We start from the raw sequence: 19,492 nt of genomic DNA on the forward strand, positions 1-19,492 counted from the left end.
ATTCAGGCTCCTACTTTGTAAAATATTTCGCGGATACGGAGTTTCAAACTGCCGCTGCCGGTAACGTGTCGGCAGTACTGAACTCGCAGGAGGGAGAGAAACACTGAGTAAGATCCGCTTTTCTCCGCTGACTTTCTGCGTCTGTCTCTCTTGCCGCACCTCCCAGTCTCTTTCGGATCGATGTTAAAGTCCCACCCACTGTGCTGCTGCAGCCAAAGACGCTCACAGACATCATTCAAAAGACCATTTCAAATAAATAAAGGCGAACATCTTAAAGAATTCACTTGTTTATGCTGACTATTAAGAAGCATGAACTGTTTGTGGAGTTATTTTCTTCCTTGTTTCAAGGTATCGTGCATGTTTGTGTCCAGAAATAGAAGCAGATGCATTGCATGAGCACTCTGAATAGCCAAAATCAAAAACATGTTCCCCTCAAGTTTAGATAAAACACAAATATATAACCTTAAAAGTGAACTCTCAGTGACTTGTATTGTAGTATAGGCTAAATAAATAACAAAACACAGACACCAACACACTGAAAGGGTTACGTTTCAGGGATACTTAGTAGTATTGGCTTGTTTCACAAGAAGAGTTCAGAAAAAGATGTCATCCAATTAGTCTTTTATGGAAGTATTTGGTTTGGCAGTGTTTTCTTGGTTTTTTAAGAGTCTGTTTTGAATAGCCGTACTCTCCATGGTTCACATTGCATGCAGCCTTTGATGCAACTCAACCGAGAAAGGGAGAACCATGTGCTTCAGCTGGATCTACAAAACGTTTTCCCAGCTTGTTTGTGCTGGTTCGTTCTTCATTTCTAGATCCTTTACCTGCTTGTGGACACATCCTTTGGTGACCTGAATGAAGAGGGACATCTTCCAAAAGTGTGAAGTAGACTTTGATATTATAGCCCTCAGGGTTACAAACATGCTGTCAAATATTTGAGCAACTTGAGCGCTTAACAAAAGTGCCTTTATACATATACATAGCATAAAACATGCAGCAACAAGGACGCTTTTGGGGAAAGATGTATTTGGATCCTTTAGTAAATAAACATAGAGATTCAACAAAATAACATATTTCTCATTTAATAAACATATTAAACATTTGACCCTACCTAGACGTGCAGTGCTCTTATCAAACAGATATAGCTACATAGTACACAAATGAAAGTACTCAGAATGCAGATTAACCAGATGTTTATCATAATAAAAATTGTAAGCAGCAATATGGTAATTTGAAGTGCTTTATATTGTTTTTTATCTTCAACAGATCATCATATATCCTGGAGGAAGTTTTAAAGCAAAACATTTGTTTCCTTCTTAAATGTAGTGGAGTAAAAGTGTAAAGGGGCAATATTAAATGGGAATACTCACGTAACTTAATTTGCTTTATTCCTCTCCATCACTGCAGGGACAGGAAGGCTCCATTCTTTGCTGTGTAATTTTGCAAATTAAAATGTTTGGTCCCATGGGCGAGTGACCTCATTTGTCCAAACACGGTAGATGTTAAAGCTCGTTTCAATTGATCTGATTGATCCATGGGAAACGCTGCAGTTACAGCCTGCAGTTGCTTTGCAGGTTTGTCTGGATGTGGACAGTATTAGATTTACATTTTGGTCATTGTGTTTAACCCTGATGCAGTCCACAGCCACGACCTGTGCAGGTGTTTTCACTTACCCTACCTGATTAGTCTTCTCTGGACTTTATCAGTGGGAGCAGGATGTGCCTGATATCCCTCACACATATTCCACGTGATTTTTTTTTTGAGCACTGTATCTCCAAACTTGAGCAGAGGTCTAATTCAGATCGGAGAAGTGGAAACGCCTGTGCGTGCGTGCAGGGCCTTTCAAGACAGCAAAACTCAATGAAAATAGAATAACAGATCAACAGCTACTGCCAAGTGCTGTGATATTATGTTGGTTGATGGATATAAAATGGCACATAATGAACACATCACCATTTCCGCAGACGCAGGAGGCAATAATGAAAGTCCCGAGGAGCCATTATTGCTCTCCTTAATGGTTTCTTTTCATGACACCGAAAATAAGATGTAGCAACAATAACATGAACACAATCAAGAAAATAGGCCGCATAGTAATTACATTTTATTGCTCAGTTTCCACTCTGTCATCTTGCTTCCTGTTGCTGTTATTGAGAGAACATAATGACATCAGCATAGTGCCAATGCTCTCTTCTGGTTGGAGTAATGGAGATCAAGTTTCTCCGTGTTTTGCACGTGTTGATGCACAGTTGCACTGCTGGTAGTGGGTGGGAGCTTGCTGGAAGGGGCCACTGTGATACTGTCAAACAAAGACATGCAGATATTTGTTTTTATCTTCAACTACCACAAGGCACCTAAAAGGCGTGGATTGCACACTGGGTGTTTATAGTTGCACTGCTGATAAACCAAACCAGGCTGCCATCTTTGAATAAACAGCAGACAGCCGTGCTCACAACAGACGCAGACATACTTGCGCGGTTTCCCCAAACCGGTTTGTGAACCAACACGCCAACATCACAACTGTTTAGTCATTTTACACAAGTTTTCATCCTGATAAGCAGTTTACAATGAGTGCAGCCAAGCATTGGCTTACAATAGGAACTGCTGGTGTTTGGTTACATGTGTTGGTTGTTACCGGTAATTAAAAGTGTGAATAGGTGTGGTGACTCAAGCGTGCAGTGAAGATGAATGGATGATGGACAGAAGGCTGAGTGAATAGACAAATAGATAATGGATGGAGGACTGGATGGTTTGATTGGATGGATGAATAGATAGCTGGATGACGTATGGACGGATGATTGTTAAATGAGTGGATGGATGATGATGGACAAATGTATCAAAAAATGAATGGATGAATATATAGATGGGTGGTAGGATGGACAAAGCAATACACAGAGGGATAATCAGTGGCTGGGTGGATGGAGAAAGGGATGGATGGAGAGATGGATGAATGGGTTAAAACAGGACACTGTAACTAATTTGGACCTGTTCTCACAAAGAAGGAAAAGGCAAGTCACTCAATATAAACTATAAAATACTTTTATCACACATTAACCACACATGTAAATACATGATGTGCCTTCATCCAAACATTCAGGACACATTACATAATGTTGAAAACACTTAGATCTGTCTTAGATATCCTGGAAGACAGTTTAGAAAATGCAAACTGAAGATGAAATCTGTTCTACTTCATTGTATTGTCCTGTTGTTGCTTACCGGTGACCCCCAGCGTGTAGTTACACTAACGACTCACGATACTCACTAGGTTCGCTGTGGAATCAAATCTTATAAAAAAAATTCTGTATAGAAAGTGCAGAAGTATGACATGCAGTGACTAGTGTTTGTATGTGTGTGTGTGTGTGTGTGTGTGTGTGTGTGTGTGTGTGTGTGTGTGTGTGTGTGTGTGTGTGTGTGTGTGTGTGTGTTTGTGTGTGTGTGTGTGTGTGTGTGTGTGTGCGCGTGTGTGTGTGTGTTCTGCCTGGAACTGCCTCACCATAAGATGCTTGGTCCGGTAAGCATCATTTCCTCCTCCAATTGAATCACAGAGAAAAAAAACGTGCTAATTTCCAAACGAATGAGGTGTTGCATGCATGTCAACCTCTGGCTTGTATTTTGAATGCAGCAGCATCTGCTTGCTGATGGGAACTTGAGCAAAGAATGTCACAATTTTCAGGAAGAGAATCATACATCATATCATAACGCATGCTTCACTGGAATCACGAAACGTGGAGCCCAGGGAGGTATGGTCTTGGCTGTATTGATTTGACTCTTTCATCCCAAATTGAAAACAGAATGTTAGTGGTGACAGAGACCTGAATGTGAAGTTTAAACTTTAATCTGAAGATAACTGATTTTGTAATTTTAACATTGTGTGTGTTATCATATTTCAAATATGCAGCCAACACTGTTGGTCCAACTCCACGAAGAAACTCTGGACAGCAGCGTGCATGTGTGTGTGAGCGAGAACGTAAGATAGATGCATATTTTATTACTTACACGGTCTGATTACCCATAATTGTTGAGTGCTTCCTCTATAATTACTATCGTCTGTTTTCATCGATCGATTAGTATCAATTATGTAAGAAATGTTAATCACCAAATTATTTCATGAGCCAGAACATGTTTGCAGCTGTGCACGTCACGATGTCCGAGAGTGTTGCCTTCCCGGACGTCAAGTCCTTTTTTGTGTTTGATCTTACCTTCAGAAACCAGCGATGCAAAGCAGGTGTTGACTTCCACAACGGTAAATGCTGTTCAATGAGCCGGAGTTGACCCTGAGTGTAAAAAGACTTAACATTGATTCAAAGACAGGCCGGCTGCGCAGGCTTTTAGCACATGTAAGTGCACGTGAGCTTCACGGCCGCTGCTCTGCAACTCACTCATACGGCGGTTACAGCTGATACCGCCGTCCCGATCATCGCGAAGGTGTAGCATCCTCTGGTTCCCCCCTCAGGTAAACACTGTTAGCTCGGTCAGCACTTTCGTCATTGTTTTCACTTTTGGCACCGTTAGCTGTGAGACACTTGCTCGCCTTCGCCATGTTGAGAACCGTTGAGAGGCAATCAAAATGCTCCCAAACTCATATCGTGCACCTTTAAAAAAAGTTTATAACACATTAAAAGCATGAATTGAACTGTTTCTAGCAGTACGCATAGATGCTTCTTGCTACTCTGAGCTAATATACAACAGATTTCTCTGGTTCGATTGAAGCAAAGTCCTTCAAAATAACAGGAATAATACGAAAATGATTTCAAAGTGAAGTAAGACAATTATTCAGTTCACCCATTTCTTTCTTTATTAAACTATATACTTTTTGAATGAGTGCATTGCTTATGAATGACCTATTCACCCAGATGTGGTAAAATATAGTGTGGTGAAAGACATTTGACAGGCATTAAGTAACACACCCACAGTACAGTGGAAATCTACACGGAAACAGACTTTCCCAATGCTGTAGACAACACATGAGCCAGGCCTGCACTGACTTAACTTGTTTGGTGTTATTCAAACATTGTGGGATTTGAAGATATTTTTTGAAAGAGTGCATTGTTTTCCTTGTAGCCCTTTTTGTAAAATTCATTATATCAAGACCACAAAGACACCAAATTCTTGGGAAGAAGAGATACCGCAGACAGTGGGATGCAGTCAGGAAGAGGCTATGACGGCAGGTTTTGCTCGTGGACATTTGGAGCACTTGCAATATAAACACTTCAGCCCACATGCAGGTAGAAAACACACGGTATAGTCGAGTTCGTTTGAAGTATATTGAGGCCATTACAAATCTTCTAATCATGCATTGTAAGGATAGAAATGAAAAATGAAAGACCAGAAATTCCAGACTACTTCTACTGAACCCTTAAGCAGATGTACATTATTTGCCACAAAGTGAAAGAGACAACACTCTACCAAAGTGAAATATCACTTCAGCCTTCCCATGCTCTTCAAGACAGGGAGAAGAAAGGTTACAATGCGTGGTTCCTCTTTCGAGTAGTGTTGAAAGAAAAAAACATTTTCACTTCTCTTTTCATTCTCTTTCGCTGCACCAGTATGAGACAATTAATACAATTTAGAAGCTCAGACACTGTCATCCACCGCTCTATATATAATAGAAACTGAATAGAACACATTCTAATCATCAGCATGTTGTGTCATCGCTGTCAGAGTCCCACCAACACGTTCTCATTGCAACTCGTCACATTCTGGCTCTTTGTCAGACCGTGGCATCACTTTAAACACATAAATAACGGTGTGAATCCAAACAATGACACTTGCGGATTTTGTCGGGTTTCCGTCATATGATCAACATTTAGCCTGCAGCAGGTCTCCGTGCATTAATGTACTGAAAGGCACTACTCTCGTCTGTCAATTAGTCAAGATGTTGCATTCCTATTCCTGTTTGTTGAGCTTCTTCCAACTATAGGTGAGCCTTGACCTTTGAAACAGCAGTTGACAAAACTCAACTCAACTCAAGGTCTAGGTACTTGTTCTGGAGCTTTTGACTGTACCTTGTGGTCTTCATCAGCAGATGAAGCTAAGTTGCCATGGATATGTCTGCTCAAACTTTGTGTTATGCTTGAGAGCTTTGAGGAGAAAACTAAATAGATCAAATCAAATTTAAAATATTTTCTTGCATCCAGAATGTGTTTTAAAAAGTCATCAGAGTGATTTTGGCGCTGAACTCAAAATAAAGTAAAAAAATAAAACTACAGTTTAGCAGTTTTCACTAAATACATTTGTTTATCAGCCAATACGATATTTTGGACTGGATTTTTCGGTTACTGGACACACATCGCAGCGTAATACAGTTCAAGAAACAAACAGAAAGTCATTGTGGTGTGTATTTAGAAAATGTGAATGTGACCTGGGAATTTCCCATTTTAAACCACTTCACGAATGTATTAATAGAGTAATAACGTCATGAGAACCAATCTTTGAAGGCCACAGGAGGATTTTCTCAAAATTCATCGTTTCTTCTATGAGCATTGATTTGCTCTATAGATTGAAGCTCATAGTTTCCCATGACTCATCCATAATCTCATAATTGCATTGAGCGATAGTGAGCTGCAGTCATCAAACAGCACAATCAGGCAGTCATAGCACACAGCAATGACTGAAATGTTGTACAAGAGACAGTCTAATCGCTGTCTAATCATGTACGTGCTCAGTGATATCACTAAATGTTATGCTGACATTCTCAGCCTAGTATTCTGTGGAGAGGTCTCTTCGTGACGTCCTTTAGTCTCAGCTTCTTTCCTCTGGCTGTGAGACTCCTTAATTCATCCTCCACCCTCCACATATGTTTTCGTTTTTTGGGGGATTTTGTTGTGTAACAAAATGTGACCGCAATCTGCATTTCATTGAGTAACCCTGTTGTACAACAACAATAACATAACCTTTGTACCCTTGTAGTGCAATACAAGCTGCGACGGCTGCACTGCCTCGCACGTTTAGCTGAAAGTTAATTGTGAGAAAACACAATTGTTTGTGAAATTTATTGTAAAAGACGTTCAACTGCTTTTGAGCTTTTTGAACATGAATTTTAGAGAATTAAACTCAACACATTTTTACAAATTAACAGCAGTCATCTACCAAAGAACGTATTCGGGCGCAAAAATGACAGAAAAGGCACAAAGGACAGTGTGATTAAGTACAGTTTAACACATGAATGTGACTGAAAAGAAAACAAGCGCATCTTGAGGATGTCCTTGAAATGATACAGATTACAGATTGGTCTTCTTTATCAAATCATTAAATGGAAAATGGTCACATGACCATATTCAAGTTCATCAGATATTTGCGTTCAGTAAAAATGTGTCTAGTATTACATGGACATCTGGTCTTAATGCAGTGGTACGTGCTGCAAATGAATGCCGAGTTGTGTGTCCAGAAAATACATGAAGGGGGGCATCCCGCTGATGAGTGGTTAAGATGGATACCACAGAACCACGGCTATGTTGCACGTCATAACCCTGCTTCTCTCCGTCAACTATCCAATACAACAAAAAAAAAGGATGTTGAAAACAAATGAAAGTTTAAAGATAAGACTTAGGTGTTCTCACAATAGATATGTTGGTTTTCACATCTGACACATCCATCAAATATGAGTTTAACATACTGTCTTCATCTCAAAGGCAAAACCTACACAAAGGAAAGATAGCACAGTGTATGGATCACAGGTGCAGAACAGCAGCTAAAGTGCCCTCTTGGATGCTCCTGTAGGTAAAACATCATGAGGTGGCCTCTCGGACACCCTTCTAGTTGAGAAAACGTGTTGAAGCACATTCTCGGGTACTTTCTGCATGCTGGTGACCCACCGTGTGCAGCTGGTGACCTGCAGATGGTGGTCTGAACAAGAAGTCTTGCAGAGCAGTGCTTGGTCTGGACGTCTCAACGCGTTGAGAGATGATTAAGAGGGAAGCACATATTTCTGCCAAAAAAACATACACACCCTAAAAACATACCAGTATCTGTTTGTTTCAGTAGAAGCTGGTGATTAATTCTCCAACAACAGCCAACAATGGTGCAGTGGTTATTGTATGATGTAATGTGATTTGAAAGTGGCATGACACACGTAGTGTGCAGGAAAAAGCACATGTGATGACAATTTTCATTTGGCAACATGCAAAGTGAGAAAGGGTGGAAAGTAGCACGAGATAGTGAACCACGTCAAAGCGGCAGACGTAAGACGAAGAGGGAGATTCTGTTGTCAATGTTTTTGGAAGGGGAAGTATTGCGCGAATACATTCGTTGAACTGTTTAAGAAACATATTATTCCCGAAATAGTAACACACTCAGCAGAGCAAAGTTGACATAATACTGCACAACCACCTCCCCCGGGTAAATAATGAGAATGAAAGGTTTTCTCAAGCTAAGGGCTGGTTAGGTTACACGTGTACACAGTTATGTATAGTGGGTGTGGTGCCACCAAGCAAACACATTAATATCTAACAATACAATTCATGCATGCACACACACTGACACCCTATCACACACACAAGTCTTATATCTGTATTTAAGAAGAACTGAATTAAAACAAGCTGAATTTATTGAAAATTCATTGAAAATGCAGCTGTTTTTAGTTATATTGTCTCTTTCTTGTCTCAGCCTCGCTGTGCGTCCCAAATAAGACACTGGCAATAGAGTTAGAGGATGTTTAAACACCACCACCTAGTGTTGAAGTTATGGTCAAATCCTCTGCTGCCATATGATGTTTGTGGATTTATTTAATGTGTATGGGCCACAGTGTGTATGGTGCCTAGAACTTGACTAACTGGACCTTCACTGATGTAATATTTGGCATTTGATTAAAGATACCAGTGTCACTCCTGATGCTGATTTCTGGAACCAAATCTGCAATAACATCTACTTCATGACTAAAAATGCCATTTTACAACTAATACAGTCTAAAATACTTCACAGAATTCATTACACCGGGCAAAAAATGTTTCAAATGGGATTCACGTCAGATATCTGTCCACATTGCACTCAAAACAGCCCGGATAGCTTTGTTCACGCCACCTGGCACTGCACACCAGTTAATCACTTTTGGGAAGAAATAAGTGAGTCACTGTCTGTCTTCCTGGGCTGCCTCGTCCCTTTATCCCCTTCACTGTGCTTACTAGGAGACATCTCAACAATACATCTGAGTAAAACAAACCGCAAATTACTCCTTGTGGCCCTAACTATCGCCAAGAAAACTATCCTCATGAACTGGAAATCAAGGAATAATACACACATCACACACTGGAGAAACTTAATGACAGAATATATTTCAATGGAAAATCTAACCTCATCCATCATATACAATACATAGAACACCATTCCACCTGGTCATCCCTTACTATGTTTCTGCAAATGTGACACCACCCATTCTATTAATATTGAAATATGTATAGTATATATACCGGTGTATATATATATATTTTTTTGTGTATTTTTTTACTATTGTTTTCTGTTTTGTTTTTCTTGCCGGACAACCAATTGAAACCCACGTACATGCATACATGAACATCCATATGCACACATACTTACCTGTTTTTCATTTTTTTTTTGGTTTGGTTTTTTAAATTATTATATATATATTTTTTTCCCTCCATCTCAAAAGGCTCAAGGACATTCTCACACACACACGCACACATACACACTGACTATATGATATTTGCTGGCTTTTGTCCCACTGTTCTTGTCATCCTCTTGTTATGTCAATGTATTGTCTTAATATTGTCTCGTGTCTTTCAATAAAAAATAATAAAAAATAAAATACCAGTGCCAACAGTGGTAGAAAGTAATTAAGTACATGTATATCCTGTTGGGTAGTTCATTCTATAATATTGCATCAAATCTATAGCGTCATGTATGTATAATTGTAGAACTATAGCAACTATGTCCAATTGTAGTGGAGTTAAAAGTGAAATATTTCCCTCTGAAATAGTTTAAAGTAGCACAAAATTTAAATATTCACAAATACAAATACCTCAAGCGGTACTTAATTCCAGTAAATGCATTTAGCTGCTCTTCATCAATGGAGATAATGCTGTAGATTTACTGTAAAATAAAACAGACACCCAAATATCTCCACTATAACACCCAAATACCGGATGTTCCCGACATGTACGATTTATTTGAAGTGCATCTGATGAAACCAGCCTTACATTTAAAGAACATCTGTAATTCTCACCGTAGGGGGGGGGGGGGGGGGGGTAATCACACCTGCATGTGCCTGTGATGCTACAGTTCTACTGTCCTGCTGAATGTGCTCCCGTTTCACAATTCATTTTCCTTATCTACTTAACCAAACGATTAGCATGTCAACGCACATCCATTCACATTTACCTGCCCCAGATATCGCCTCATTCCATTGGCGGAGGGAGTTGCCCGTCAGCCACAAGGCGAGGGCCCCTTTGTGTGGGTGACGGGTCACGACCCTAAAGCTGACCTGGATTACCACAGGCTCCAGTATAGCTACCTCATGAGCCACTAAATATAGCCTGCGTCCGAGATGCTTCTCCGGTTAAGAACTAGAGGGACTTGCCCCGTCCCAACATGAGACTGCCGGGATGGGATTCGTGTTCCTTCACTGGCAGGGAAAAGGATATAGTTCAATACTGAAGAGTGGCATTTGTGAACACCATTGTCTTCAAACCAATTGAAACAGGATGCGTGTCAGAGATTCACGTTAGATTAGAGATGACAGTGAAATGCAGGTGAAGTAAAGCTCAGTTTATTGATTTATGTAAAATATATCACATCTTTACATTTTTGAGATACCTTCAACAGTCCATTCGCTTCCCCGACGTCCGGATCAAAAGTTAACCGATTTCAACGCCTCAAGCAGAGCAGTTTTTAAGTGTCATGCTTTGAGGAAATCAAAAGACGCCTCAGCTAACCAGCTCCTTAAATTAAAAAAAAAAACCCTAACCCATCTCACCTCTAAAGCTGAATTCTTTGCTACAACTCCGTTTCATCGCTAATCTTGGAAGTCCCACTCGAACAGCCCAAATTAAACACAATCACCCCCACCACCAGTTTCTGTGAATATACAGTATATGTATTTAGTTCAGTAAAACAGCAAGCAGATTGAAGATTGAATCACTGGACTAATCAAAGATCAGACACAAACAAGGACAACAAATGAGTTGTTACAGCAGCAGCAACATTTAGTTTTGTTTTCTTTTACAACATAACCTCTCTTTTTTTTTTTTTTATATATCCACATGGTTTATACCAAAGTGCAAATATGTTTAACTGCATGTACTTTTATACGCTATTATATTAAGTTGATGCATTTTATTCGAATGAATTACGAGTCTTGCAAGAAGGTGGAGGTGTTTTAGAGTATTATGGCACATTTCAAAACCAAAAGGAAAAACATGTCACAGATAATTTACTACAACACGTTTTACAATACACTAATATATATATATATATATATGGATATATTTGGTGACCAAGTTTGTTATTAATACATTATTATTTGAGGAACACATTTATAACATCAATATTGTATCAACAGGATGTCTGAACATTGCAGAACAAATATATTAACTGCAGTCCAGTGCAAGTGTTGTCTTCACAATAATCCTCCTGAAGCAATATCAGACACTAGCGTCTCCAATCAGTGCTGCAGGCACGCTGTTAAAGCCCACGACTCAAAACCAGACAACACGTCACCCCCGAGAGGACAACACCGGTTGCACTTTCCAGTCTCTCGCTCTCTGAACTCTTCAAGGACTGCAACCGAGCACCAGCCAACACCCTACACCGCAACTAGTTGCTCTTGCAATAACCAATAGTGACACAAATGTTACAGATATATAGCTATATAGTCATGTATATACCTCCAGTGTGTACACAGTCTGACTGCTACTTCTGATCAGAGCCTCCTTGTTGGGACAAGAGACCGCCAACAGAAAGGGTGCATGCAAGAAGAGTACTCAATTCAGTATTTAGAGTTCTTTGTTAAATATTGGAAAGAATGAAATAGCCAACGTCTCTATACCAACTGTGGCGAGGGCTCCAATCCCTCCGCGTCTTCAGTGTTGCTCTTTCCTCTAAATTAATCAGGAGCTGGGTGACTCAGCAGAAACTTGGTCTGAAGTACAGGCCCTCTTAAAGGTCCATTCACTTCTCTCGGGATTATTCTGTTGGTGATTGCTAAACAGATACCGTAGAAGTATTTGGATGTACTTAAGTGCAAATTGTTTGATTTTATAGTGATTTCTTTGGGGGGGGGGGGGGGGGGGGGAAGTTGGTTTATCGTCTGATAATTGATCTTTTTTTTTTGTGGTTCTTAAAAACAGTGATCTCAGGAGGACAAGCAACGTTGAGAGAAATGTGTTGTTTTCTTCACTTGGCAGTCATCATCTGGACAAACTCTGTGAATACAACAGAAGACAATGCTTTAACGACAGATGCTAAAAGGGACGTTTTGTTACTAGAAATTGTTAAAATGATCATAAAGGTTATGTTGCAACTGAAATCTTAGTAACAACAATAAATGTGTTCCTCGTTCCAATAAGATGACGTAACATCACACCTCTTCAGGAAGGAAATAACCATAAAGAGCGTCTCACCCTCATAGTTGACCTGACCATCGCCATCAATGTCAGCCTCGCGGATCATTTCGTCCACCTCCTCATCGGTGAGCTTCTCCCCCAGGTTGGTCATGACGTGCCGTAACTCTGCTGCACTGATGTAGCCGTTACCATCCTGCCAATGACCAACAGAGGAACTATTGTTATTGTATCTATTTATCACGTTATAGAGCAGCTAAACGCTGAATACCACTGAAGAAGGTTCCAGTGTCCTACTGTGATGTTCTAGGTCAGTATAACTTCATTATCTAAGAGTTTTTCACTGTTCTTTACCAACTCTGAGGCCAGTTACATTCATGTGAACTGTACTTCTTTAGCCTCACCTGTACTTAGAGCTCAATGCTAAACATCTGCATGCTAATGATTATCGTTGAGCTAGCAGAGAGACACCAATGAAAAGCCTTCGAATGGACCAGAGTGCTGGTCAAAGGAAAACATACCATCATGCACAAATCTCTCTCTAAACATACTGGAATATATCACATGAAGGGAATTTAACTTGTTTGTCTTTTCTCGCAATCACAAGGATACAACGGCTATAAAAAATCTGCGGCAAAAAAACAGAGTTCCTCGTTTTGTTGAGCGCTGCTAGTTATTGGCGGTCTGTTGAGTCTTAACATACCTTGTCAAAGACTCTGAAGGCTTCTCTGATCTCCTCCTCGCTGTCTGTATCCTTCATCTTCCTGGCCATCATGGTGAGGAACTCAGGAAAGTCAATTGTACCATTGCCTACACAGCGATACAAGCAGAATGAGGTCAGAGTGGATGTGTGACTTCGGTCACACAAAACCTGAGCATATCAATCCAAAAACACTTAACACTTTCAATGACACAAAACATAAAGGAAATACATTTGAATGAACTTCCAAAACAGATTGTATTCCGTCGAGAGTAGAACCGATGCATGTAGACTGGGGATACTACCGACACATGCTTAGCTCATCTCAGCACCCGGTATACGTGTATAAAATGTGTTTAAAGGATATAGGAGTAAGATTCTGGCATATCACAGAGGTAACAGGGTGGGATAATCTGCTAGACAATTACAGTCACCAGTGGAAATATAAATGGTCATTTAAAGCAAAGTGCTTCAGTTGATAAACTAAATATCTCCACAGTATACAGGTGAAACTTCCCAGTAGTTTTTTTGAAGGCTAGAGGAACACTTAACATGAAGATTACCTTTAAAACTTTAGTAATTCTAAGTTTCAACGAGTGTAATTTTTCTTGTGCGTTTGATCCTCACCATCAGCGTCCACCTCATTGATCATGTCCTGCAGCTCAGCCTCGGTGGGGTTCTGTCCCAGGGAGCGCATCACAGTGCCCAGCTCCTTGGTAGTGATTGTACCGTCACCGTCCTTGTCAAACAGCGAGAACGCCTCCTTGAACTCTGTGCATTTACAGAAATAACACCGTTAGTTTGCCACGGGCATTCATGCCGACAAAGACCCTTCACTTTCAAGTCTTCCAAGCAGTCTGAATAGAAAACACACGCTAAGCATAAACAGGGTCTGTGCGTGACTAACTCAATGCTAGGAAGGAACTAAACATGAGGGGGCGCTGGACTGGTGCATCTGTTGCAAAATATCTAAAATGTATGTGCATATGTGAGCTTTCAATGGGACGTTTCATCCTGTGACTCAAAACCCGTCATATTTGAATTTTAGACATGCCACCAACTAATCTTAACAGACCTCTGGTTACTGAAACCTCTTGAGAGACTCTAGCTCCTCGGGTTTGGTGGAGAATTAGGGAGCTAAACCCAAAACAAACCAAACATGCCCTCACCAGCAATCTGCTCCTCGGTCAGCTGATCAGCCTGTTAACAAAAGAACAAGACATTGATTAAACACGGATATTCAATCATGAAAATAATATGTTAATGATAAACGTATATTTCATCATTTGAATGTTTTTAGCTCTGTAGAATGATGTATGTTTTTTAAAAAGCAGTCAAATGTTAAATTGAGTTGGTTAGTTGAAATTGAAGGCACGTTTATTTTATATATTAGGAGAGGACAAACGGATATAAAACTAGACAAAATATAGATTGCCAACAGAAAATAGTTTCAATCCAGTACTCCAGTCTAGTTCCTCGAAAACCATAAAGCTCCCGAACAGGATATGTTATGGGTGGGTGTTTCAAATGTTCAGGATTTGTGTTTAATGTAGTGTTCTGTCACGATTAGAAGCTAAATCCTAAATAACAGATAAGATAATATCCCAAACTAAATGGATTCAGCTACAGGAGTAAGTAAGTTGCTACTTGTCCATTTCTTTCTTTTCCAACATTGCACAGCACAGCTGCCACACCTGCTGTTCTTTGTGAGGAGGGAAACTACAGACTTTTAACAGTCACCTTTTACGTCTTCAGTGGGCGAGTGGTTGATCCTAAAGAGATTCATTTTGGGTGGATCTGATTTTAAAATCACAGTACAATGATGAAAGAGATGAAAGCTTTGGGCAGGCCTAACGAGGAGCAGCTGCAGCAGAGCAAACTTATCATACACTTAACATACATACATACTTAACATACACAGATCTGTGCAAACGCACAGACATCATCTCACAGCTGGGCCTAAGGAGCTAAAGACTATCCTTAAACATGCAAGGCAATGAAAACACTGCCCTTTATTAGGACGGTGCTTAATAAATGAGACATTAATGAATGGGCCTTTTTCTCTTTGAAAGATGATATTTCATAAAATACCAGATTTGGAAGTAGTCTTTAGATAGTCAGTTAACATGTTTTTTATCAATGAGAAACACGCATTGCTATTTAACACAAACCCACAATGCTGAGATCAGTGTGACGATGTTATCCAAACCTGCTGCTCTTATGATTGGTTTTACTTTTGCATACACGCAACAGATTTTTAAACTTCCTCGGATAAGTCACTCTGCCGTCCTCTTTAGGTCTTACCGGGCCTCTCTAAGTCAGTCAACATGCCCACTTCAGGCTGAGAAAGTGCAATGAGGGACGGGTATAAATACTCCACCGCCCGAAATACACACGCCTGCTATAATTAGTGAGACACGAACAGGGTCGCCAATGTAGCACACTGAATATCACCATAACCAACCACCTCGTATCTTTTTTTTTCTCACTGAACAGACGAGAGGCTCGTTTCTATCATTATAGACCAACCCCTGTGGCAACTGTTGCTTTACAGTGGTTGCTGCTTTGTGTCTGTGTTTAGTCCTTTTTATTGTCAGGAAGTGATTATCAGATGACTTGGAAACAACTGGCATGATCACACACACAACAATAACTGTGGCATTCAATAAAACCTATAAGTCTACAATAATATCGCACCGACTAAGGGATCATTCATGAGAGGACAATCAAAAGTTGAAATTTAATCACTTGAACCCATATAGTTACAGAGCCAATCAATGAAATAAACAATAATCTTGTTTCCATTGTCCATTTGTTCTCGCACCAGATACACAAGAATAAATAAGTTTCAAACAATCCCTTGCTTTTTTTAAAACCAAGGAGAAGTAAAGCTAACATGTCTGTAGCTCCAAGTGGTGGTAACGCCACGTGTTCTTCTTCGAGTCAAATTCAATGAGTCACCGCGTTGGTTGGGGAGGGGGGTTAAAAAGACAGACTGCAGAGCGTTCACGCCATCCAATGCCAAGCAATTCAGTGGTGCTGAAGCAAGCAGCGTCTGGATCAGACCGACCATGGCACACCGTTGAGTGTGAGAGGATTTAAGGAGTGCTGTGAAAAGTGGTGCAAAAGCAAAACAGTAGTGCTGCTTTTCAACTCATCGGTAAACAAGAGACCATGTTCCCTTTCTAATGTCAAGTAAAGACAACTGCAAAGGCTGCCGGTGATTTAAAATAATCAAACAGACAAGCATGTGATCGTAGGATATTGTAGTTTCCGTAACTTCTATCACAGATCGCGTGTCTGTTCTTTCACTGAGCATATATATCCGCAATGCACCCTCCAAAAAGGGGAATATTTTGGAGGGTGCACTGCGGGTCCTGACAGCTTACTGCACCAAGCATGGTTTGGTTCAATGCGGGGGGAAGGGAGGCTCGGAAGGAGGGGTGGAGAAGAGGATCATTCAGCAGGAGCAGAATGCGGTTCAACGTTATGGCGCAATACGTAACGGAGGAGATGCTGTCATGGTGGTGTTGTGAGAAGACGTAGCCCAAAATGTTGCAACATAACCTTCGTGATCTCTATGCATTATGACAAAAAAATATGTTTTGCAAGCGGTGAGCAGCAAACTACTACCCGTGAGTTTATGTAATAGCAATTGGTGGCGATTACAACCTTTTTTTCGCTTGTTGCGCATGTCACACTGCATTCAAAGCGCACTGCTGGTGTGCCTGCAAGAGGTGCTGTACTACCCGTGTTGCAGCCACTTGTTATGTGGAATGTCAAAATGGTTGGTAGCAAGAGTTTTGATATCGGTCTTGGAAGATTAACGACATGTTTCGAGATCACGTTAACGCTGAACGGTCTATTTTTAGAGAGCGCCTCCTTCACCACCACGCCCACTCAAAGGGACTCAAAGTAAACGATGCAAACCTCGATTAGATCATGGAGGTTAAACCACAGTATTTACAAACACTTGATAAAACCAGTTTAATGATTGATATGACACGAGTACAGCAGGCCGCGTGTTTGCTCTCGCAACACGACGTGTAACGTTGCATTACGCAGCGCAGATGACAGATAAAAGACAAGTGTATTCTCTGTTTAACTACAGAGTAAGTTAACGTTATATAGAAACCCACTGACCAACAATCGGTAACTGCTCATGTAAAGTAACCCTCCACCGCATGGTTTCCTGCATTTGTCCAACGTTAGCTTGTAAAGACACTAGAAAGCTATCGTTAGCTCGGGGCTATAGTGTTACTATAAAACGGTAGCGGAGGATGTCATTTAACGCAATATCGATTCAGTTCGCTAACGTTACTAGATGGCGCAAAACTGTACAACTAACGTTAACGTTAGCTAGCATGGCTAAAGTAGCTAGCCAACGTTACTCACCATTGTCCCGTTGACGTTTCAAGCTTCGTGAAGATGACAAAACGACCGATGTACGGTTTTGTTTCGACCTTGCTTGGACGGCAGATATTCTGATAAAGTACTTAAATTATATCAAACGTTATTACAGTATATGTCTCGGGAAATCTGTGGAGAATCTGTATCCCTGTGTTGCACCAGAGTGGCCAGGAAACCTCAATCCAGCGACACCGGTGGGCTATGGCTCTGTTTCAGCACTGTATCCCTCCGCCTGTAACGTTACATCTTTGGTCCTCCCTCTCAATGCATGCTAAACATTAAACACTGATCATATGAATGTGTTTTAATTGCAAAACATATTATACTACGCATAACTGAATGTCCATTTGACACACAACACAGCGCAAAACCACAATATCTGTTGCTCTATTTAAACAAAGTGCGCAAAGATACAATCACACCACCTTGCCTGAGAAGGGACAGTGCGGATTATAGAGTTGCTATAGAGGCCCCTCGTTCCGGAAGTGTTTTTCACTTGTATGTATTCCAATTTCAATTATTTATTTCAACAGTGTCCTTACTGTTACTCTGTTAATGCAATTCTCGTAAACTATTTCTGTCTTTTCACAAATCTCAGAAATCTCAGCATGTCTGGCTGGCAGCTCTCCCTGGGAGTCAAAGTTCATTTCTCCCCTGAAATTTGTACCTTTGACTATTTACCAAAGAACCAGATATTTTCATCGCAGCTCTTAATATTTTTGACTGATGATTTAACCAATAAAGTTGTATCTATACTCTTGAAGTGGTCCAACTGTGACTTTAAAATCTCACACAGACCATGGTTGAATATGCAACAAACACAAGAGTGACGTGGAAACTTGAAAACTCCAGGTCACATGCACAGAGAATAGACTTTTCAGTGAACTAGGAGACATCTTGTGTTCAGACCTTACATTTTAGAAATTAACAATACTTGCATATTCATATATTCAGAAAGAGTTGATGTTAGTTAGTTAGTTAGTTAGTTGATGTAACGTGGCACTGGGCGCACTACTTGTCATCCATCATATGTTGACTTCTCGTGGTCAGCACAGTATTAACTTTCATTGATATGCAGATGATGCAGATCCACTGTAGACTGTTGTCGATCCTGATGACCTCACCCAACTTTACTGAAGCTGCTATCTTCAGTTAGTTCTCTTACCTAAACTGTGGAATTTATGCCTCTGGATCCAAGGGCAGGAACATCAATTAAGGTTTAAAAGCACCTACTAAAAACTTGAATCATTGCTTACTCACTTACTTACTTAAAAAACTATTTTAAATGATATACATTTCAGTACAGTTATTTAATATTACAATAATGATGATGATAGATAATAATTGGATGGTTATTATTGTTACGGTTATTAAATTAGCATTGGCATCCAGCAATGCAGTGTTTTTATATCAAGTTTATATGAAGATCGGGTAATCTCTTGGACCAGTAACAATGTTCTATTTAAACACACAAACATTGCCATGATGACAACCTGATGAATGTCTGTGCAAAGGCCTTTGTACAATTTGAACAAGATATTTTATTTGAACAGGTTTACTGTCCTGCACTACAGTGACTAGTTTTTTCATGTGAGTTAAAAAGCCACTCCAGCAGAGGGAGACAGTGCTCTGGTATTGCTTTCCTAGCACCCAAAGCTGACAGTGACACCACATTGCATCAGAAATGAGTTGGAGAATGCTGAGGAACAGCAACAAATGGATAATTGCGGGAAACCCCAATTCAATCATTTTAATCACTAGCTGCCTGCGTCATTCCCTCAGACCACAAACAACACTCAGCTTGTCGTGTCTCCAGCAGGTGTAAACTGCAGATCGATAGATATGATTTCACCGGAACAATTACATCATC

At 40.3% G+C, this 19,492-nt stretch overlaps 1 protein-coding gene across 1 annotated transcript; it reads right to left on the reverse strand.

Moving 5' to 3' along the window:
- Window positions 1-10,704: 10,704 nt before the first annotated feature.
- On the reverse strand, window positions 10,705-17,847 carry calm3a (calmodulin 3a (phosphorylase kinase, delta)). The gene is made up of 6 exons (XM_079272514.1): window positions 17,608-17,847; window positions 14,382-14,412; window positions 13,840-13,983; window positions 13,216-13,322; window positions 12,573-12,708; window positions 10,705-12,374 (listed from the first exon to the last, which is right to left on the reverse strand). Exons 1-6 carry the CDS (start codon window positions 17,608-17,610, stop codon window positions 12,346-12,348), a joined length of 450 nt encoding a protein of 149 aa, XP_079128640.1. The 5' UTR covers window positions 17,611-17,847; the 3' UTR covers window positions 10,705-12,345.
- Between the last annotated feature and the right edge of the window lie 1,645 nt (window positions 17,848-19,492).

The sequence above is a fragment of the Melanostigma gelatinosum genome (genome assembly GCF_949748355.1).
Source record: "Melanostigma gelatinosum genome assembly, chromosome: 7".
NCBI classification, from domain to species: domain Eukaryota; kingdom Metazoa; phylum Chordata; class Actinopteri; order Perciformes; family Zoarcidae; genus Melanostigma; species Melanostigma gelatinosum.